At 37.2% G+C, this 23543-nt stretch overlaps 1 protein-coding gene across 1 annotated transcript in view; it reads right to left on the minus strand.

Moving 5' to 3' along the window:
* Positions 1-4518: 4518 nt before the first annotated feature.
* SGIP1 (SH3GL interacting endocytic adaptor 1) overlaps positions 4519-23543 on the minus strand; it is a 209902-nt gene continuing 190877 nt past the window's right edge. The window contains exons 21-26 of the mRNA XM_082667976.1: positions 16128-16283; positions 11693-11825; positions 7960-8162; positions 6471-6535; positions 5734-5898; positions 4519-4748 (exon numbers count right to left, since the gene is read on the minus strand). Coding sequence (XP_082524102.1) covers positions 4726-4748; positions 5734-5898; positions 6471-6535; positions 7960-8162; positions 11693-11825; positions 16128-16283 — 745 coding nt within the window. The 3' untranslated portion in view covers positions 4519-4725. The remainder of the gene's footprint in view (positions 4749-5733; positions 5899-6470; positions 6536-7959; positions 8163-11692; positions 11826-16127; positions 16284-23543) is intronic.

Genomic DNA, 23543 nt, shown 5'->3' on the forward strand with positions numbered 1-23543 from the left:
TTTAGAGATCACCCTAATTTTGATACCATAAAAAAATTATGCTTCCATTTAAAAAAAATTGCTGACCAGAAAACCATGTAGCAAAATGAATACATTTACACTGAATGGGATTTTGCTCAAATGCATAATCTTTTGGAAAAAAGAAAGTTAAAAAAAAACAAACAAACAAGAAACCACAAACGCATCTCCTTAGTAGATACAGGCACATTTTACTGTGTCATTCAACTTTAACTGACAGACTGTGATTATTTTGAGAAAAAAAAATGCAAAATTGAAAGCAATTGGTGCAACTGTTTTGGAATGACAGTAGTCCGTGCTTATAAAGCATCCAATTCAAAGGCCTACAAAATAAACAGTGTCAGCTCACAAGTTAGATGCCTGTGTCCCTTGCAGGAAGGGAGCCATGTTTTAGGACATTTTATTTGGAGAATGACAGCTTGCAACCTACCTACTTCTTTTAATCTTTTAAGACATTGACAAAAAGGACAGAAAAATGACAATGAGAGAATGCATTTCAGGTCAGTTTGAGATAGCATAAAAGAACTCTAAGGAAACAAGGAATTTTCCTAGAAAAATCCCTCTACCTTTTTTTTTTCTTCAAGATTGTAGGAAGCTAAGTGGACTGAATGAAAAAATAAGCTCACTAGAAAAATGGTATTCAAATGATAATTGAATGTATAAAATGTGATGCAATGTCAGAGCTAAGAAGTATTTGAGAGATCTACTAGGGCAGTGATTCTCAAATTTTGGGTGCTGTCAAAATACATATTCTTAAACCCCACCCCTACAGATTTATTTATTCAATATCAATTTATTGATGCCCACTACATTCTAGGCTCTGGGGATATAGTGGTAACTAAGCCAAAATCATTTCCCTTGTTAAATAAATGATAATACAAGTGGTCCACAAATCATGCTTTGAGAAACATATTCTTTTCCAAGAAATATGCTTTTGGAATTATCCTTATTTTGGTATTAATTTTTCATAGCACCTTTTACCTGGGTACTTAGTGGAATATGTATAGTAAAATAAAACAGAAGAGTTCATTTCCCAGAATGAACAAGTAAAACAGGTCAAGGACTCCCACTGCTGTCAAGATAACTGGGTTACTTCCAGCTGCTGTGTCACTTTGGGCAAATTATTAATTTGTTTAAGCCTCAATGTCACCATTTGTAACTTACTAATTAAAAAGAGTATCTACCATTTGGGGGTTGATATAAAGATTAAGTGAGCTAACATCTATAGTGACTGGTACATGGTAAGCACTCAAGAGAATATCTATTTTTACTGTATATCAATTACTATGATTGTACAAGTTTTTTTTAAAGCCCGCAAAGGTGGATGTCTCTGAGTCAACTAGAACCATGGAACTTCTGAGGCGAGAGAAGCTTTATAGATCATGGCTGTGTTATTATGGTATTTAAACAGTGCTCTGGAGGACCAGATTTAAACTGCTGGAGGAACTCCTTCATTGCTCTGAGCTGTTTTGCCTAACAGGATTCCATGTGCAATTTTAGCAGAAAAAAGTTTGGCTGTTAAGAAAAGCTTGGAAACCACTGTCAATCTCAACTCCTCATTCTAAAGGTGAGAAATTAAAGAGGGCTATGATTTGTCCAAGGTCACACAGCAAGAGTTAGTGGTAGAGCTAATGTAGTTACCAGGCTTCTTTGAAATGAATATTTGGAAATGGAAATATGAGTAATTATGGCCTCAAACACTTTGCAGATTGAGATTCAGTAAAAATACATAAAAACAAAAATAAAACAACTGTAGTTTGACTTTCTGGAGGGGATGGTTCCTCTTTATTCACTTGAAACCATTTGAAATGTGGACATTCTTTCTTTACAGGTGAAATGTACTTCCAAATACTATGCAGTGAATATTCATTTTGGCTGTATGTGTAGAGAAGAATAGAGCTTTAAAAATAATTTAAAATGTAATTGTTTGGAATTGTATGTTCCAATTATGCTAAAATTCAGACTAATTCTTAAGAAAAAATATTTTTTAAAATAACATGAAAATATGGAATTTATTTGAAAAAAAAAATTTCCCATGTTGCAAAATAAAGCATTCATACTTTCTATCTTGTTAGAGCAGAATCTTTTTTAATCATAATGCTCAGGAAATGGTGTTCTGGTTAATGAGAACCCTTTCTTTTTATTTGAACCCTTGGTATTGAAAATCTAAATATGTACTAGTCCATTTTGTTTTAGGAATTGATAATGAATCTGACTTAGTGTTTCTTTTATAATTACATTGTCTAGGATCATTTTTCCTAACACAAATTATTATTGTACAGTACTTTGGATACAGGAGTAACAGGAGATTATAAACTACAAGATTAAAAAAACCCACCAAAATCTAAATCCCTGATATGAGTTAATTGTGTTATTATATGACCTATTTTCTGAAAGAAGAAGGGATATATTCTCTATGAAGGTTCTGGTATTCAATAATAATAATAAAAATATTTCAAAATTAATAATTTTGAAATCTCTGACTTCCATTCTGTTTCATAAACACCAATTATGGAATCATAGGATATCTTCATAGTTTCAAATTTAGTGCCTAGAGACATTTGAATAATGTAGAGATCATTGTAATCTGTTTTAAATTACATTATATATCAACCAAATTATTCTATGAAAAGAAAACCCTTGTGTTTAATTACTAATTCACTCTAGAAAGATATAAAATAAAATAAGATATAATGAGCAAGACATGAGAACCAATAATATTTATACACTTTTAATATGCCTTTGTGTTAATATTCAATATGTTTTCTCATGAACTGATTTCTTAAAAACATATTTTTATATTCATATGCTGGATAATTCTCAATTTTCTGTTGCTTACTCTCCATTGGTTTCAGTGTCTGAAATTTCCCCATGTTTCATGGGATTTAAAAGTTTGCATTTACTATTTTGGTTACAAAATCAAATTGAATATCTTTGCTTAAAGTGAGTTTATTACTTACTTGTTCAAAAAACTTCAACACCAGAGACTGCTTGGCGAGACAATTGAGAGTTGTTTGAACAGTAAGATTTCTTCTAAGGTAAAACAGGTCATTTTGAACATTCTCTTGGTAGCAAGCACTGATTGAGAAGTACAAATATTAATTTAAAAAGTTTCACTATTAACAATTGCCAGTCACAATCTCATTTTAAATGTAAGACTTACAAAATTTAATTTGATTCTAAAATTTAAAGGGGCTAAATGTTCTTTGTCAAGCATGAATGAATGTAAAATAAAATTTATCAACTAATGATGAATATAACAACTTAATAATTATAATTATTTAATAGTATAACCTAGAGTAGGAATTAGTTTATGTTTAAAATAGGTTCTATGACTTAAAGGAAAATTCATGTTTTCAGATTGTAATGAAGGAAGGTTTTACAACTGGGACCCCTGAAGAAGAGCTTCTTCATCCCGAATTCCCATATTATGAGGCCAGACTGAGTAATTACAGTTTTTATTATACCTTGCAACAATGAAATCATAACATACATTTTTGATAACTCTCTTTTTGATTCCCCAAGAATGGCAAAGATTTATAGTTACATACAATGAATCTTATCCAAAAGGAAATTTATTGCACAATAATGTGGTTAGAATTTGATTTATAAAGCTTATTTTTTCCTTCCCAAATGATATAAATGATGACAATTAAAATTCTCCTTCTGGATTTAAGTAGGGGACTAAAATCTTTTTTTTCTGAGATATTTAGACTCAATGTTTTGGTTCCTATTGGTAAAGAGGAAGATGCTTGGTACCATTCCCCATGCTGGATGGGAGGCACTCTCTCTATAGAGTTATTGTGCAAAAGTTGTTAACCAGTTCAACTATGGAAATTCTTGAAATTTTAAAATCACAATTTTTGTTTTAGTCTGATTATTCAGTAATCTCCACATCTGCTAAACTGTGGAGAGAGGGGGAAGTAGTTAAGACTTTGACATCTTCTTTACTCTTGATTATAATTTCATAAACTTTAAATATGAATTGCTTTCCCTTTTTACACAAGTTATAAAAATAAGAGGGCCTGTTTACACAGTTTGCATTTTTATGAAATTTGCAGTTTGAAAAAAAAGCTTTTTAAAAAGTGGTAATTAATGCTTTTCTTTGAATATGCACATGTACCTTAGAATTTTTTTTTTCTGAAATAGTTTCTGACTTTAACCCACTAAATATTTGAAGATAGAATTTTTATTTAGCACTAGAGTAAAACATACTAAGGACCGAAGAAAAGGAAGTTATTTTCTGGTTCCACTGAATTTTCTTTGTGTGTGGCACCCCCTTATGACAGCTATCAATATTATATTTAAATTTTATATATTGACAAAATGCAATCTACTTCTGTAAGCATTGTGCCATTCAACAGTACTACTATTAAATTTACATACCACAGTTTAAATTACATCCATTTCAGGAATGGTAAAATGCTAAAACTCAAGTATAACTGCCTTACTGGAATGAGTACAATTTACAAATACAATAATTACATTTTAAAACCATTAACAATATTACACCTAGAAGTAAATACTGTAGGACTGGTCATCATGGTATTGTGTGAGGGAAATCATTGCTGAAAGTCATTGACATTTCCAGCAGATATACCCCAAGTGCAGATTTTGGTTTGTTTTCATCAAACCAAAATTAAAACCTGTTTCTCATACAGTAGTTCTCCATTATATGAATCCTCCAAATCCTTGCATAAGATTTTATTAGTTATCTGCCAAGTATTTTCCTGCAAAATAAAACAACATATCAACGGTTACCTGCTAGTTCCATAATGTGGTTATTATGTGGGTAACATTTCTATTCTTCCTGCCCTACTCCTAGAAGCCAATACTATGTAATTGAAGGGTCCAATACTAACATAAAATACATAAAGTTTATTAAGTTTTCAACTTTCCAGACCAGCTAGTTGCCTTTTCACATTTCCATATAGGAATACTTTGCAGAGGTTTGGGTTGCCCAGAATAGCTTGGAAGATTTGTTCCTGGATGGGAGAATCCAACTTCTTATAGAAAGAGTAACCATATAATTTCCACCCTGGGCCATTTTTGAGAACAAAATGGGTGCAGTTAATAATTATGTCAATAAGGCAGACATAAAAACCAGGATGTATTCCAACAAATCATTGACCAAGATAATCACCTTAATATTGGGGAATCCCCACCAATAAACTCTCGTGTGTGCCAAAAACCTGTCTCATTATCACATTTCAGCTCTAGGCAACCACTTCTGATCTCTGGTCTAGACTTTTTAAGGTGCTATTAAAGTGAAGATGGATCCTCTTAGATCTCAGCTAAGCCTAGACAAGTCTAAAATCTATGAAGACCTGCTGAAGAAGAAAAGTTTTCAGGTAAGAGATAAATTCAAAATTAACATTCATCTTGCTTGTCAATGTAACAAAAGTAGGATTTACCCCCATTAACCTCAGTGTACACACCTATATAATGGGAATGACAGGTCAGTCCCATATAAGAAATAGCCAGAGCCATGATAAGTATCCAGGACCTTCCTGATTTCTGATTCCCAGTTTCATTGTCCTATTTTTACTTCATTCAACAGTTGGTTTGCTTTCTGATTGTGATGGGAAATGGGGATTGGGAGTGGGGAAGAAGAGGAGGAAGATGATCAGAAAATCACAACCTATTCCTTCTTAAGGAAGAGTAGCTAAGGCAACATTATTGTTTGCAGATGAAACTCACAAGATACCCACTTACCTGCAGCAAACCTTTTCTTGATGAGTGAAAATCTATACCCTGCTCCAACAAGTTCAATGTCACAGCCAGAAAGGGTGCTTCCTTCACTTGTAAACTGCACAACCAATGGGGAAGGTTTGCTTGGGCCTTCAGATAACTGAAATCTTGCCAATAAAGAGCCCACTCCTACAAAAAGAGTATTATTACAAGATAGTCAACACAACATTCTGGATATAACTTTGGAAATTGTATTCAAAGTTAATGTGCAAAATCGAACTTACTAGAAAATAGTATATGTTTCAGTATAAATAGAATAAAATTTATCATTAAATATTATTCATGACGTTTTTTGCACGCTGATAAAAATGTAATTCAGCCAAATGGTACTTCAAAATTTGGAAGCATGCTGCTTGGAACGCAATGTATTTTCCAGTTTATGATTAATATCAGAGGAAAGTGAAAAATATCTAGCTATCAGGGAGTGTGAGATCTGATACAGAATGGAAATATGCCTCATTAAAAGCTCTTCTCTGCTTAAAGTATGGTCTGTTTGATGTGGGGTCTTGGGCAGAAAAGAGGTAGCAGAGGATTCATTGAAGAACTATTTTCTTTTATTGGTTAAAATAAGTATATACCAAAGTGAACTGAAATATTTTGCTTACTTTTAGTGCTAAATGTATTTTGGTTAATAAGTTTCTAATATCTGAAAGTTATTTCAGCTTTATATATTAAATAAAATAAGCCTGTGATTACATTACCTCCATTTTCTGACTTCTGAGAAATATCAGGAATCTTCCACAATATTCTGTGCTGTTCAGCATTCCTAAAAATAAAGTAGGTAAAAGACTTTTTCATATGCAAGGGTTTCTGTTTAATGGAAGTCGTATTTTTCCAGATAGTGTTAATTAATAAAAATGATCTTAAAAATTTTAGCTACAATTAAAGCATTATCTATCTATCATCTATCTATCCATCCCTTCCTCTTTCCCTCCCTCCTGCCATCTATCTATCTATCTATCTACCTACCTACCTACCTATCTATCCCTTCCTCCTTCCCTCCCTCCTTCCATCTGTCTATCTATCTATCTATCTGTCTATCTATCTATCTATGTATCCCTTCCTCCTTCCATCCCTCCTTCCATCTATCTATCTATCTATCTATCTATCTATCTATCTATCTATCTATCTATCTATCTATCCCTTCCTCCTTCACTCCCTCCTTCCATCTGTCTACCCAGCCATCCATGCATCCGTTCATCCATACATAAATACTCTCCTTTCTCTTTCCTTATTGTAACTAGTCACAACACTGTCAGAGAGATAAACATTTAGAGGACAATGCAGTTAAATTTTTTTTAACACATCTACTGAATAAATAGATGGGAAGTGTTAGTTGATCAATTAATTCAGGTAATTTAAATTGGAGCTGTCACATGGCTGACATTCTTTTTTTTTTTTTTCTTTTTTAATGTTCTACTTTTTGCTTCTAACAATCATATGGAAAAACTGGAGTATTTTTCCTTAGGAGAAAAGGCTTTTTTTAACATCTGCTATTGGTACTCAGTGTCTATTCTGTTTCTGTTCCCATACCTTCTCTAGTGTGCCTTTTAATAGTCCAGAGGCTGCAAAATGAAACTCAGACTCCCTTGTAATTAGGGTCCTAGATGCAGATTAGGGTCCATCAATTATAGGTACTACTTGAGATCTGGCGGATAGAAGGGAGGCAGAGGCCATTTTCCTGATGCTTTTTGGGCTGTTTTCTGCTGGTCAGCAGCCTAACTGAGATGTGGGGATCTTGTTAAACAGTGCTCCAGTCCAGTCTCAGTTTTGTAGTTGTTGAGAAGCAGTTTAGGCAGTGCCAGTAGGAGCTTTCTTATCCTTGGATTCTCATGAGGGTGGTGGGTTCTTGAATTCAATGGCTCCACTGACAGCCTTCTAATTTCTCTCCTTCCTGGTTGTAGCAGAGGTAGCAGCTCCCCTGGTGGACCAGTTCTGCAATCTTCTGGGAAATATTCTTGGAGATCCAGTCTAAAGCTTGTTCCTCTTTTTTTGTGTGAACATCTAAATCCCTGTGTTAAATCATTTTCTGCTTGAAATTAGCTATAGCAGCTTCTGTTTAATGCCCTGAACCCTGACACCCAGGCCTGCTGTGATCTCTTCCTGTAGGAAACACAAATGCTAAAAAGTCTGTGATCCCTTTGCCCAGGAGCCCTTTGGTGAAGAGGAAAGGGACTAATGGCTCCTTACCAGACTGCTGGTGGGAGCACAGCCTGGAGCTTGGTTACCCCTCCATCTATGGGGACCAGGAACTGCACATTGTTGAGGGCCACGGCCGTTGTCATTGCATCCGTATTGTATTTGTAATCTATGCGCAGGTCGGTGCTTGCCGGCTCACATCGCCAGTTCACTGCCAGGTTCAGAGGTGTGGACTGAATGCCCTGGGCTGACACCTTGCCAAAGACAGGAAGGAGAACACTTAAGGCTTGAATATTAATCTGAAACAAACCCAGAAGCTATTATTATCTCCCAATGGAATATTCTTAGATATCAAAAAGTCATAATGTTGTTTGCGCCGCTCACAAACGAGCACTCAGTAAAAAAATCACCATGAAGGGTGCCGTATGAGTGAGTGCTGGGCGCTTCAGGTGAACTGTTACCGATTAAAAATATAAAATCAATTATTAAAGTTTCTATAGCACTTTAGAGTTTACAATGCACTTTATGTCAGATAGGGAGCTGGTAGCACACTGGTTAGGAGCTGAGGCCAAGAAGGCAGCCAATCCTGGGTGTGAGGTCGTTTTTCCTTTCTTTCTTTCCCTTTCTTTCTTTCTTTTAATTGAAATAGAGTTGCTATACAATATTATATAAGTTACAGGTGCACAATATAGTGACTCATAATTTTAAAGGTTATACTCCATTTATAGTTATTATAAAGTATTGGCTATATTCCCCATGTTGTACAATATATCCTTGTACCTTATTTTATACCTAATAGTTTGTACCTCTTAATCCCTTACTATTGCCCCTTCCCCTTTCCCTCTCCCCACTAGTAACCACTAGTTTGTTCTCTATATCTGTGAGTCTGCTTCTTTTTTGTTATATTCACTAGTTGGTTGAATTTTTTGATTCCACATATAAGTGGTATCATACAGTATTTGTCCTTCTCTGTCTGACTTGTTTCACTTAGCATAATGCCCTTCAAGTCCATCCATGTTGCTGCAAATAGCAAAATTTCATTCTTTTTTATGGCTGAGCAGTATTCTATTGTATACATATACCCCACATCTTCTTTAACCATTCATCTATTGATGGACACGTAGGTTGCTTCCATATCTTGGCAAATTGTAAATAATGCTCCTGTGAACATGTATCTTTTCAAATTAGTGTTTTTGGTTTTTTCAGATATATTTGGGTGTGAGTTCTGATTGTCACTTCCAAGCTGAGTGATCGTTGACCAGTCACTGAAAACTTCTCTGTGCCTCAGTTATTTCCTCATCTGCCAAATGGGAATGATAATATATATTTTTTAATTTTTAAAAAAGTTTTTGGCTGTACCGTGTGGCATACGGGATCTTAGTTCCCTTACCATACTCATGCCCCCTGCACTGGAAGGGCGGACTCTTAACCACTGGACTGCCAGGGAAGTCCCAGAAATGATAATAATATTTATGCCTAGAGATGTTAGGAAGATTGAAGAAGAAGTTTTATATGAAACACTCGGCCTAGTGCCTCACATACAGTAAGGAGTTAACATTTTAATACATGTTACCTATTAATATTCTTATCATATTTGCTCTTCACAAACCAGTGAGTTAGACGAAGGTGAATTTGACTAAGGAAAAGCCAGGCTTGAAGAAGCAACAAAAAGTTATAAGACAATAATATCAACTAGAATCCTGGGCCCACAGTGAAAAATTTGCAAGGTTATTATTTCTATGTACCTTTTATAAGTACACACGCACAGCAGGGGCTGTGTGGGTGGTGTCTGTGCCCTTGCAGTTTTACTCATGGAGTATGAGTTTTGCTGATTTTAAAGAATATAAACAGCTGTTTATTGGCCTAGTAATGCCTGCACATATGGACACCACGTGGACCTGAAGGCAGGCTGTGCTTAAAAGTCAGGCATGGTTTTGCTGCAGAAACAAACCCAGACATGGATTCTTTTATAAAATGACAGACATGGCTTTTGATGACATAATTTTAGTTTGATGACCATTATAATAAAAGCTTTAAAACTTTATAATAATCTCTATGATAAGCTTTATAATAAAGTTTTTAAACTTTAAATATTTTTAGCAGCCCAATCCTCTGCAAATGCACTTTTATTTAGAAGTCTGTTATTTAAGATAAGCTCAAAAGCAGAGCAGACCCACTCTCCTGATCCATTTCTATACTCTGTCCTTGGCAGGAGTTCTCAACTTCTTAGTAGCTCCTCTACCTGGGGAGGTGCTTTATGGCTATGTGATTGTCCCAGTTACTGGGAGGGTGCTACTGGTGGCCAGAAAGTAAACATGATGTGATTTGATCTCACAAAATGCTAATTATGCTTCCCAGCCAATCCCTTGCATTGCTGAAAAACAATAACAACAACACAACTAAACCACAACAAAAGGGATTCTTCAGAGCACCTTTAAAACAAAATGTCAGGCCTAGGGCTACTTACATTTCACAAAGTACTTTGAAATGTGTTAGGGTGTGAGTGTCTCACAGCCTATAAAATACCTAGGTAGGAATCATTTTTTCCTAATTTGCAGATGAGGAAACTGAGGCTCAGGGACATTAAGTGCCCAAGGTCAGTGGACAGTAGGAAGCTGACTTAATTCCAGAATTCAGTCTCTTGCCTTCATTATAGTACTTTACACCAAGCTCATATTACAGTAGGTGAATTCTGTCTACTTTCTACATTTTGTTATAATGTCCAAAGCTTCAATGATATTATTCTTAGTAGAAAACCATTATATTCATTTGTACTTTTGTGAAATGTACAATTACATAGATGCTTCACGTTCAATGGTTCCCTTAGAACATGTGGTTTTCAATCCACAGCGTGCATTATAATCATTTGGAGGACTTGTAAAAATATATACACCTACATCACATCCTGAACCAATTAAATAAAAATCTCTGGGAGTGTCAGGGCCCAGTAGATGTCTCTGTCTCTGTCTCTATCTTTATCCCTCTCCCCTCCCCCCCATCTCCATCTTTATTTATCTATAAATAGATTTTTATATAGACATCTATCTATCTTTATATCTGTGTCTGTGTATAATTAGCACCAGTTCAGAATCAGCATTTGTTTATAACCTCCCTGGTGATTGTAAAGTACGCTCATGTTTGAGATGCACTGATTTCTATTAAAGTACAACTTTCAGAAGAGATCAAGTGGCTAGGAATCAGTGGGATACTCAAGCTCTATAGGATCCTGGTTTGAAACAGGCTTATTTATTAAATCAGTAATATTTTGGGGTAAAGGGAAATCCTAAATACAAAAAGAAAGTTCTCATATCCTGTAATGTGTTGTACCAAATATTCTCATTAAATTATTTCTTAACATAAGTTTCATCAGAATTTATTTCATAGACTATCACATTATGAAAAAACACCAAGTTACTTACATTTAATCATTTAAAGTAAGAGATTTTAGTATGGTAATATTCTTAACAAAGTTACAGTGAACTATTTTGTCAATATTTGTAATCTTAATTGATGTAGTTTTCTGAAAATTCATTTTTTGGCATGTTTCCCTAAATTTGAATGAAATTTTTTACTTGCAGGTTTCAACTAATAAGAATATGTATGAATGTTCTTGACACTATATAGCCTCCAAATAGTCTTCTAAGGTTTCTATTTTCTTATAAATTGTAGCTTTTAAATAATATTGAAAGAAATGTTACTTTGTCTACTTTTATTTAATGTTAGGTATGTTGGAATATACATTTGTAATGTGAAAGAGACACCTTGACCATATAAATAGGCTTACCTGATATTTGAGCATATCCACGTTATAATATGTAGCCTGGGGCTTTTGTTCCGACACTTTCTTTAGATGAATCATCAAATTTGGCATGTTTACCCAGAATTCCTTGGTATTGGCATCATTTTGGGTATTATCACTATTCAATTGGGAAGAAAAAATGATTGAGTAGCATTTTGTAACAAACATAAACCACACAAAAAAGCATCTTCGCAAATTGTCATCTGATTTCTATCTCCATCTTTGACAATTTGTAGAGATTATATTATTGACAATAGTATAGTTTTAGTATAATTGCAGTCCTGAATGGTATTATGTTAATAGATTAATACCCATAGGGAGGCATTATTGTATTGCTATAAATCTCAGTGATTTATACCCAGTAATATTACCCAGTAATATTAACCAATCATGATGATAACTGGTTGCTTTAAACACTGAATTATTTATTAACCCAAATTTAATAGCCCTTTCTACATCGCCACCATTTCCTATGAATTAGTCGGTTAATGCAATCAAGGAGCCGAGTACATTGATTATCTTTTGAATTTACTTGAAGAGTAGGGTCTCAGAAATTACTTAGTAAATATTTGTAAGCAAACATTTGTAAACAAATGTGTAAACAAATATCTGTAAACACGGTCTTTATCTCCAACTGAGGAGAAAAGGGTGATACTAAAATTATCATGCTCCTTTTTTAGCATTCACAACAGTTCCTCTAAGAGTATTTAAATCATAAAAAGTCACCTCACTTATAAGATGATCCTGGAATTTAAATGATAATAACCATGGTAATTACACTAGAGAGTGCAGTCTTGGTGAATTAAGGAGTTTTGTATTCCTATGAGGGTCATCAGTGTTACTCTGCGGCCTCTCCACAGGCCACTCCCCTCATGTCTTGTGAAAATGTTTGTCTCAATGGCAAAAAGAATCAGGCTAGAGTGTGAAAAGCATCTGCTCACTTCTCACATGATGAAAAAACTGGGGCCCAAGTGGCTCAGTAACTTACTGACATTTCACTTTCAGAATATCCTATGTAATACAATAATAGTAGCTAGAAGTTTTTGAGCCTCTATTATGTGCTAGGCACTCTGTTAGATACATTATAAACTATATCATTAAAATCTAGCCTGCAAAAGAAGAATTATCTTCCTTTTTAAAAATAAGCATATGTTATAAAAAGAGAAAATTAGAGGTCACAGAGACAGAAGGGTGTGATACAGTGATAAAGGCAGGTCGAAAGTAAGTTCCTATGGTTCAGCCTCCAGAAGCCAAACATATCAAGAGCTGAGTCAAAAACATCAGGGCCTTGAAACTGCTTCTGGTCAGTTAGGAACGAGTGGTCTCAGCAGGACCCCTGTGGTTCTGTTGTGCCTGCTATAGGTTGTTGAGGACAGAGAAAACCCTGTGCCTCTGGGCAGGAGGAAGTGAACGGAAAAGACTCCTGGCCCCTCGTCCCTGCCCCTGGCCCAGCTAAGCTAAGGATACTGATAAGTGTTGACTAAACTGTTATTATCTAAAACATCCAAGTTACCCAGAGCCTCCAGAGTGGTAGCTATACAAGGAGGCTGGAGCTAAGAACAATAGAGGTTCAGCAAAATTAAGTAATTTACTTAAGGTTGAACAGTTAATAAGTAAGAGAGTCAAGATTCCAGCCCAGGTCAGTCTTACTGCAGGTCATACTTTCCCACTATACCAAAAGAGGTGTGGAATTAATATCCAGCAATATTTTATTAATTTGCGCTAAGTAAATCCAAATAACTGAGAAAATCCCAATTATATGTTTAATAACAAAATAAGCTAAGTCATATGTCTATGATAATTCCTCAGAGAACTTGCTTTAACAAACAGTCAAGAAAGGTTTGTCAATCAAAAGCTTGCACAGAGATGCGATTCTTGAATACTCATAAAGCCTTGAGAATTCTTCAGACTCAACTGGTTTAGCGATTGTTCCTGAACATCCTTTGTAAGCCAATCCCTTTCATAAGGGAAAAGTAGAAGTAAATTTCAATTTGGTCCCTGTCACAGGGATTGCAAACCCAAATGTCTCCAGGGGCCAAGCTGCTAACCTAAATAAGTCTTTCAGTAAGGATAACTGAGAAGATTGGCTGGGTGTAAGATAACAGATGAAGAAAGGCTTGAACAGCACTTGAGAATAATGCTTGGTTCCATGACCTTTTGAAAAGTAGGGGTGGCAGCAGGGGTGGTGGAGTGGAGCTACATACCAAAACCAAATAGTCTCTAGGACTGATGGGTCACCAATCACAGCCCTGACACAATCATCAAATACTTAGAGTTAATAAAGTCCAAATTAATAAGAATTTTTTTGTTTTTGCTTTTGTTTTGTTTAAAAAACAACTTAAGGGTCCATATAATGTTTTGTCACACAAAACATTCTCAGACTGATATTTAGTTCAATTCATAAGACTGATATATTAATGTAAGTATAAAACTCTGACACATATGCCTAAGAACTTGGCAACATAACTGCCTAAAAGTGCAACAAAAGCTATAACTATCACACCAGTGATATTTACAGACAAACTGGTGAGATGGTGGCACGTAATTCCTCATTTCAGATGGAGGAACCTAGAAAAATAAAATTAACTCGCTGTGAGACTCGCTGTGCACATCAAAAACACGGAGGGAAACTGAAATAAGAAGTTCCCAATTTCCAGTCTTGATCATTTCACATTTATTTTTCATTTAAAGGGTGAGCATTTCTTTTGTATTTTTAAGCCTGGAATCAAGTTTGCCAATTAAACCATCACAAGGACCAAAGAGAAGGAGGTGATCTTGGTCATCACCTGAAGCACCTGTGACTGTTTTTTCATCACGGGAGCGAAAGAGTCTCATTCGGGCAAGAGAAAGAGAGTGACTGTATTGGTCCTCAGATTCCAAATAACCTTTAGTTATTTCTACATAAATATCCAGCTTGACAAAATTCTCTAAGTTATAGTTGAATTGTTCATTCATTCAGCAAAGACTACTCAAGTCCTTATTAGGCATAGTGGAAGGTACTGAGGATACGGTGGTGAACCAATAGATGTGTTCTATTCCCTCATGGATTTTACAGTCTAGTGGGGGAGATGGATGGATGAAGAAAACAAATACATATGTAATTATTAGTTTTAGTAAGTGTGACAAAGGGAAGAATAGGGAAGATTGAGAGAGAATAACAAGGCGATGTGATTTAGTGTGGGAATGGGGAGGAGAGTGGGGAGGTCAGGGGAGGCTGAGTGGAGCTGAGATCTGAAGGATGAGTAAGAGTCCAGTGAAGACGGGTGGAAATCCTGTTGGAGGCAGAGGAAACAAGCATACAACGTCTTGATGTGGGAAAGGACTCAGCAGTTCCCAAGACTGGCAGGTCTGGCTGGAGCTACAAGGAATCTGAGGAGGATGGTGGGAGATGAGGACAGACAGACAGGCAAGAGTGGATGACTCAGGGTCTTGAAGGCAATGGTAACAAGTTTGGATTCTGGTACAGATGCAATGGGAAGCCATCAGAGGACTACAAGCGAGGATAACCTGATTTACCTCAAAAAAGGTCATCTGGTTATTGTGTGTAAGAGTGGGGCAAGACTGGATGCAGGGAGGGAAGGAGGAAAGCAGTTGCTGTGGTCCAGGGAAATGACAGTCATCATTTGGATAGAAGAAGTGATGATAACAGGGAAAAAGTGGCCATTTTAGAAAGAGAATTTTGGATGGAATATCAGGACATATTGATGGAAAAAACTGTCAAGAATGACTTTTTTTGTCTCATCCATTGTCAATAATTAACTTGTAGAGTGGATCATTTTTTAGTAGCATGTATATATGTGTGTGTTGTGTGAATGTGCATGTGCGTATATATATATATATATATATGATAAAGACATCAAATTCAGATTTAATACGAAATGTGAAGAAGTGTATTTATGTAAACAAATTCACATAAGCTTCTTTGATGCCATACATGTAAAGTTCCATCAAAACAATCATCATTACAGTACAATGAAATTACATGTTTAACAAAGAGATTTTCAAGCTTATATGAAGAGTAGCTCACAGTTCAGATATCATTTGATTTTAGAAGATGCTAATACAACCAATGGACTTTATTCCTTTTATTGGGCTCATTTTCCACCATCCTCATCCATTGTCTACCAGTGATAAGCAAAACAGACAATGACTAAATTGTCACTAATGCAGATTTCATTACTCTAAATGTCTCTTTAGCCACTTGAGATAGTTGGCCATTAAAATACATATATGCACACACACACAGTCACCCACCAACAATTTTTACAGCTGGTAAAAGTTCTGGGATTGAATCTATAAATATATCTGAGTAGTGGTAATTTCAGTGCAGTGTATCTCTCTCGCTAAAGTACATCCCTCATCTAAGAATAAGGTGCTAAGCCACACACATCTCTAAAAAATTTGTGCAAAATATATTTACCAGCAGAGAAGTTGGGGATTTGGCAGGACGTGTTCTAACCTGCTGAAATTTGTCACCCGAAAAGTCAGGGCAGCTGGCGATGGGTTGTTGGCAAAGTGTCTGGTGATGCCGGCAGGAAAGGACAACACCATTTCTCCAGTAATCTTCACGATACATCTGGCATATCACAACACATGAGAGGAAAGAGAGGAAACCTAGGTCAACATGTGAATCAAAGCAGTTGTGAAAAGCAAAGATTTCTGTAACAATATGACACAGCAGAAGAGAGGAAAAGTAAGCTCTTACAATATCTAAAGAACTGAGGACTCAAAGGTTTATTTTAACACATCTCCAAAAAAGGTGGCTATTTTGTTGAAGGTGTTTTTGCACCGTTAGAAGAAAAGTGCAGCTTTTTTCTTTCTGTAGAAAAGTCTGTATGTTCACCTCACAAACAGAATCATTTATTCTGGTGATTCTCTCTCTTTGACTGCTGAATTGATGGCAGCATATTTGACGATACTAAATTGCACAATGTTATCACACTATTCACTGGGACTTATTTTAGTTCTCTGAGTAATGTGATTGATGCCTTGAGTGTGTTCTTTTATGGACACATGGGGTAAACTTCCTGCTTCCCACTTAATTAGATCTTTATTCCATTAACTTGTCTATCTGGTTGAAATTATAAAATCAGTCATATATATAAGTTAACACAGTTGGATGATAATTTGGAAGGAATAATAATCCTTTCTAAAAAAGGGCTTTATTGAAGTATAGTCGATATATAATAACTGGTGCTTATTTATAGTGTAAATTTCCATCATTTTTGACATAATCTACATCTATGAAACCATCGCACAATCAAGATAATCAAGATATCCAACGTCCCTAAGAGTCTCCCCCTGTGTTTTTGTTTTCCTCTCTCCTGCCCTTCTCCATCCTTTCCCTCTATGTGCCTTGGTAATTACTAATATATTTTCTGACATTACATATTAGTTTGGACTTTCTAAAATTTTAGATAAACAGAATTGTAAGGTGTGTGATTTTTTTTTGGTCTGATTTTTTCCACTCAGCATAATTATTTTGAGATTCATCCATGTAGTGTGTGAATCGATAGCTCATGTATTTTTATTGCTGGGTGGAATATGGATATACCACAGGTTCGTTTTGAAAATCATTCACTTGTTGAAGAACATTTGGATTCTTTCTGTCTTTTGCCTATTACAAATAAAGCTGTGATAAATATGCGTGTACAAGCCCGTGTATGGGCACATGCTCTTATTTCTCTTGGATAAATATATGACTGGATCACATGATAGGTGTACCTTTAACTTTTTAAGAAACTGCCAAACTGTCTTGTGAAGTGGCAAATACAGCTGAGCGTGAGAGTTTCAGTTCCTCTCCATCCTCACCAACATTTGGTAGGATCTGTCTTTTTATTTGTCATTCTCATAGGTGAGTAACAGTATCCTACTGTTTTTTTTATTTTATTTTTTTGCGGTACGCGGGCCTCTCACTGTCATGGCGTCTCCCGTTGCGGAGCGCAGGCTCCAGACGCGCAGGCTCAGCGGCCATGGCTCACGGGCCCAGCCGCTCCGCGGCACGTGGGATCCTCCCAGACCGGGGCACGAACCCGCGTCCCCTGCATCGGCAGGCGGACTCTCAACCACTGTGCCACCAGGGAAGCCCTCATTGTTGTTTTAATCTGCATTTCCCTAATGGCTAAGGATCCTAGCACCTTTTCACGTGCTTATTTGTCATCAGTTATTTACTCAGCTGAAGTGTCTGCTCAGATTTTCTGCCAGTTTTTAAAACTGAGTTTTCTGTTCTCTTATTAATTTGGTTTTTTTTTTTTTTTTGGTACATTCTGGATGTAAGTAATTTATCAAATACATGCTTTGCAAAGATTTTTTTTCCCCAGTCGGTGACTTGTTTTTTTTTTTCTTTCTCTTAAGAGTAATTTGAAGGGCAGAAATTTTAAATTCATCAATTTATTCTTTTATGGGTTGTAGCTAATCACTTTATTCTTTTGGAGTCTTATCTGAGAAATCTTTGCTAAATCCAAGGTCACAAACATTTCACCTATGTTTTATTCTAGAAATTTTTAATTTTTAGTTTTACATTTAGCTTTATGATCTATTTTTGGTTAATTTCTGTATATTTTCTGGGCGGTATGCGTCCAAGTTCATTTTTTAGTGTGTGGATATGGGTATCTAAGTGTTCTATCACCATCTGTTGAATTTATCCACTTGGTAATTTTGTTGAAATTCAGTTGTCCATATATGTGTGGACCTATTTCTAAATTCTCTATTCTTTTCCATTGACCTATTTTGTCCGTCTTTACACCAATCTCACACTGTCTTGATTGCTGTAGCTTTAAAGTTATTCTGAGATCAAGTAGTATTAGTCTACCAACTTTGTTCTCTTTCAAAATAGTTTTGGCTATTTTAAGTTCTTTGTATTTCCACATGAAACTTAGGATCACTGTGTCAATTTCCACATAAAATCAGTGGAGTTCCAATTCACCCTTTACTGTCTGCTCTGAGAGAATTAGTATTGGGCCGTTAATATATTTTTTCTTTGCCAACGTAACAGGCACTATCTTACTTTTTGTCAGTAGAGGGCACTAGAAAGACATTGCAGGAGGAAGAGACTTTTTCCCCTTCCTGGTTCCAGTGCGCTTGCTAGGCAGTCCTCTGCAGTACTCAAGGCTTTTCTAGAGCTACGCTCCTGCAGTGCAGGAGGCACGTGGCACCCAAGAGTGTGGGTACTGCAACCCGTGTGGCTTTGCTAGTGCCCAGTGACACTGGCAGCTTCCACAGCCTCTGGCTCCTGAGGTACGTGTGGCTGGGCTGTCCCAGTGCCCAGCTCTTTTAATGCAGATGGGGTCCCTGGTTCCAGGCTCCTATCATATGCACACCTTCTCCATAGCCAGCTTCTGCTGTGCATGGTGGTCTGCGGGACCCACGGGCCATTAGCTTCCTCGGGCACCCTCCTCAGCCAGTTTTGCAGTGGAATGTGCCTCAGTGAGACACCTCCCACGAACACCTGTGAGTCTGTTGGGCTCTCCCTATGCCATGGCCTGGAAACTCTCCAGGAAGTCAGTTGGGGCAATCATAATCTCACCTCTCAGGGGTCACTGTCCTTCACCTAAGGTCCTCTGTCTTGCAAATCATTGTTTCATATATTTTGTCTGTTTCTGCAGTGTTTTCAGGTAGAAGGGTAAATTGGTCCCTGTTATTCCACCTTAACCAGAAGCAGAAATCTCAAAAAGATTTTTCTTCTTTGGGAAATGGTAAATATTTAAAATGAGTGAACTTCTTTATAACTTTCCTGTACATCTGGATAATTGACCCTTGTACCATTTCTGTAACTTTAAGTTCAGGAGTGTACTTTCTAGGGAAATTGAGGTTAATAAATGAAAATTTCGTTCACACTTGAATATAGGAAACTCTATTTGCCCCATAGTCACCTTATACGCTGTGTAATTGTGATTGACGAGGCACAGTGGCTCAGATGAGACGGTCCTTGGCACACATTCAAAACAGCTTGTGTGGAGAACTGCTATAGCCTTGTATGTGTAAGGCTGGGTTTGGGGTAGAGGTGGAGGGCAGGTGAGCTTCCTAAAGGTGCCATGTGCCCCTCCTCCCACTCAGATAATATCATCCCTAACTCTGAACTGCTCTGAATGAGAATTCTGGTTTCTGGAAGTTTGCCCCTCCATCTCTGCTGCAGAATATTGCTGAGCTCTCAGTTTGGTGCCAACTCTGCTATCTTCCTTCTCTATCTTTCAGACCCATAAGGCTTGCTTGATTTACTGGTGATGAATTGGTGCTAAGCCTGGACTTCCCCTTAAGCTGAGTCTACTCTTTATGTTTTTCAATATGTGGGCAAGAAAAATTTTATTTGACCACTCTAGAAGAAAATAATAACTACTCAGAGCACTTGTTAAACTAGACTTCAGCACCTACCATCACTCAGTCCACTGTTAGCAGTGGTTGCTCAAATGGTTTTTTAATTGGTAAGGAATCTGCTCAGTTTCTTTTCCAGGTTGCTCAAAATGAGCTCTAGGTGGTGTCTTGGTGGAGGATAAAGTTTCTCTTTTGAAAGAAAGTCAGCAAGGGGAGGAGGTGGAATTTATTAAGTCAATAAACATTTATGGACGCCTAACTATGTAAGCTGGGGTTGTTTGTTTTTGTTGTGAGTGGGGAGGCAATTAAAAAATGAGCAAAAGACATATATACACTAATACGTATAAAATAGATAACTAATAAGAACCTACTGTATAAAAAATAAATAAAATAAAATTCAAAAAAAATGAGCAAAAGAGCCCCTGCCTTCAAAGGGCTTACAGTGTCAGATGGACTATGAGAGAAGTAGTCAGTATAAGCCGATAGGTGAAGCGCCCAGGCTCATCAGTTACATTACATTTCTTTCTCTTTTTTTTTTTTTTGCGGTACGCGGGCTTCTCACTGCTGTGGCCTCTCCCTTGGCGGAGCACAGGCTCCGGACGCGCAGGCTCAGCGGTCATGGCTCACGAGCCCAGCCGCTCCGTGGCATGTGGGATCTTCCCGGACCGGGGCACGAACCTGTGTCCCCTGCATCGGCAGGCGGACTCTCAACCACTGCGCCTCCAGGGAAGCCCTACATTACATTTCTGAACTGCATCTCAATTGTCAGAGTCAGATCTTTGGTGATTTATTAATCCATCCAGTGTCTAAGTCGATCTGAAATTTTCTATATAAAAATTAATATTTTCAACCTATGCTCACTCACTAAAGGAAAGTCTTTGTTCAACAGTAATGATTGTTCCTATCAGTGTGTGATGTGGCTACATTTCATGTGAGTTTAAATCATGGAAATCCGAAAAACTGCAATATGGAAATATTGACACAGGTACTTTATGAAGTAAATTTAAAACCATATGAATCCCCACAAATGAAACATCTGTCTAGAATGGCAAGATTTCCAAGTCAACTGGTCTAGAGCCTTGTAAACTGGGTTCTCCCTGTTACCACAGGCAGCATCATGTTAGCTGGTCAACAGAAACACTGGCCAATTTTGGTCAGGAAATGTGTGGATTTGATTTATGTAAGGTCATCAGAAATATATCCCTCTCATAAAGTGTAAGTTCTACTGCTTTGATAACTACGCTCATGGTTTTCTGTTCAAGCATACACACTTCTGCACATAGGCTGCTTCCCTTCCTTTATTTATCATCCCCTTTTATTGACTTGGGTACCAGGCAAAAACTCCTTTTCATATTCAAGACTCAGTTCAAAGGCAGGCCTTTCCAAGGTCTTCCTTAATATCTTCTCCATTCAGCCCTCTTTAGTTTTTCCTTTCTTTAGTTTCCTTGGACAAATGGACAGATTTTTTTTTTTTTTTTTTGCGTTATGCGGGCCCCTCACTGTTGTGGCCTCTCCCGCTGCGGAGCACAGGCTCCAGACGCACAGACTCAGCGGCCATGGCTCACGGGCCCAGCCGCTCCGTGGCATGTGGGATCCTCCCAGACCGGGGCACAAACCCGCGTCCGCTGCATCGGCAGGCAGACTCTCAACCACTGAGCCACCAGGGAAGCCCAAGGACAGATTAGAAAAAAAAAAACTGCTTTGTAGTTTCTTGCACATATTTACTACTGTGAAGGCAAGTACTGTGTCTTAGGTTCTGGGAAGGCAAAGGTATAAAACACAGAACCCAGTGCAGAGTAGGAACTCAATAAAGTATTTTAAAAATAAATTCATACATTTAACAATTATATATTGGCTGCCTAATCAATGTACCAGGCATCGTGTAATGCACTAGAATGGGCAGTGAGAAACAGGACAAATGTGGTCTTGAGCAAACTTCTAGTTTAAGCAGGGAGATATACACTTGAATAACTAATTGAAATATGGTGATAAGGGAAGGATAGACTATAACTGAGAAGCCTAAGGTTTTCTTGGGAATTAGAGAATTCGTTCCTAGCACAGGAGTTGTTCAAATAGGAGCTAATAACGGGAAATATGTTTCCCCCAGGTGGCAGCAAAGTCAAGGAGTTCTCTGCCTTTGAGCTACTGAGAAAGACTCAGATGCCAGAAAACCAGTAGTAGATTTTTGTTTCCAGTGTATGGTCTGAAAACAAATGGGGAAGTCTTTGATACAGGATGAGAGAGAACCACAGGCAAAGCAAAGCCACGTGCGTTTTCTGCATCATTTCTCTATGTGGCGCTGTGTTTGGCTTTATCCTCCTCCCCACCTCTCCCCATGATGGAACGAACTTTTGAACTTGAGTTGTTTCTTTGAAAGTGAATAACAAAGGAACAGCAATTAAAGTGATTCACTGCTTGGAGATGAAATTAAATTTAGAAGAATGTCACTTCATGATCTGTTCATAAATTTCAGATCTCATAATTTCAGTGAAATATACTAAATCTCCCATCTACCAATATACAGTATACACTACAGCTACTTATGGCAATATAACTGAAAAAAGACTCAATATGTGCAGTCATCCACAGATCAAAGGCTCAGTTAATTTGGAAGGGCATAGGAGAAGCACTAGTATTAACTTGGCTCAAGTACCACATCACTGGAATGCTAAAGTCATGGACACCAGGCTCACTGGTATAGACCTCCGCAGACACTTGTCAGAGTGTGCTGGGGAAACCGAAACAAGATGAAGGACCCAGCTTGCATAGGGACAGGTTCGCAGGTGACTGGTAGGCTGCTGTACCACTTCTTGGGATTTAAAAAAGATTATTATTAAGGACTTCTTAACTCCCATTGCCCCATATCTACACCTCTCCTATAGTGGACTTTGCATTATATTTATGTACAAGTTTTATTTTCCATATCAATTGTCTTCACCACCAATATATCCCTGTCTAGCACAATGGCAGCCACATAATAGACATTCTGTAAATGTTAGGTGAGTAATTCAACTCAACTTGTTCAGCAAATATGCACTGGGTTCTCCATGCCAGGCCGTGTTTTAGGTACTGAGGATATAACAATGAACGAAATACTTAAAGTCCCAGCTCTCATGAAGCTTACACTCTAGTGGGGGAAGGGACAGACAGTGGACACTGAAAACATGGAACATGTTAATTAGCATGTTCATTAACTAGAAAACAGGAAGTATGTTAACTACGAGGGAAGAGGAAGTGAAGTAGGGAGAAAGGAAGTGTTGACGGCGGAGAGGGCAGGAGAATTGCTATTTTACATAGAAGGTCTCTGATAAATCTGCTGAAGAATCATGAAGGAAGTGAGGGGGCAGGTCACTCAGATAGTTTCGAGAAGATTTCACTAAGGTGGAAGGAGCAACAAATGCAAAGATCCTGAGGTGCAGGTGGGGTTGGGCTGATGAAAGAAAAACAGCCATGAAGCCAGAGTGGCTAGAGGGGAGTGATTAAGGATGAGGGTGACGGAGGCAAGATCAGAGAGGTGGCAACTGGG

Source organism: Grampus griseus, assembly GCF_964374135.1.
Source record: "Grampus griseus genome assembly, chromosome: 1".
Lineage (NCBI taxonomy): Eukaryota > Metazoa > Chordata > Mammalia > Artiodactyla > Delphinidae > Grampus > Grampus griseus.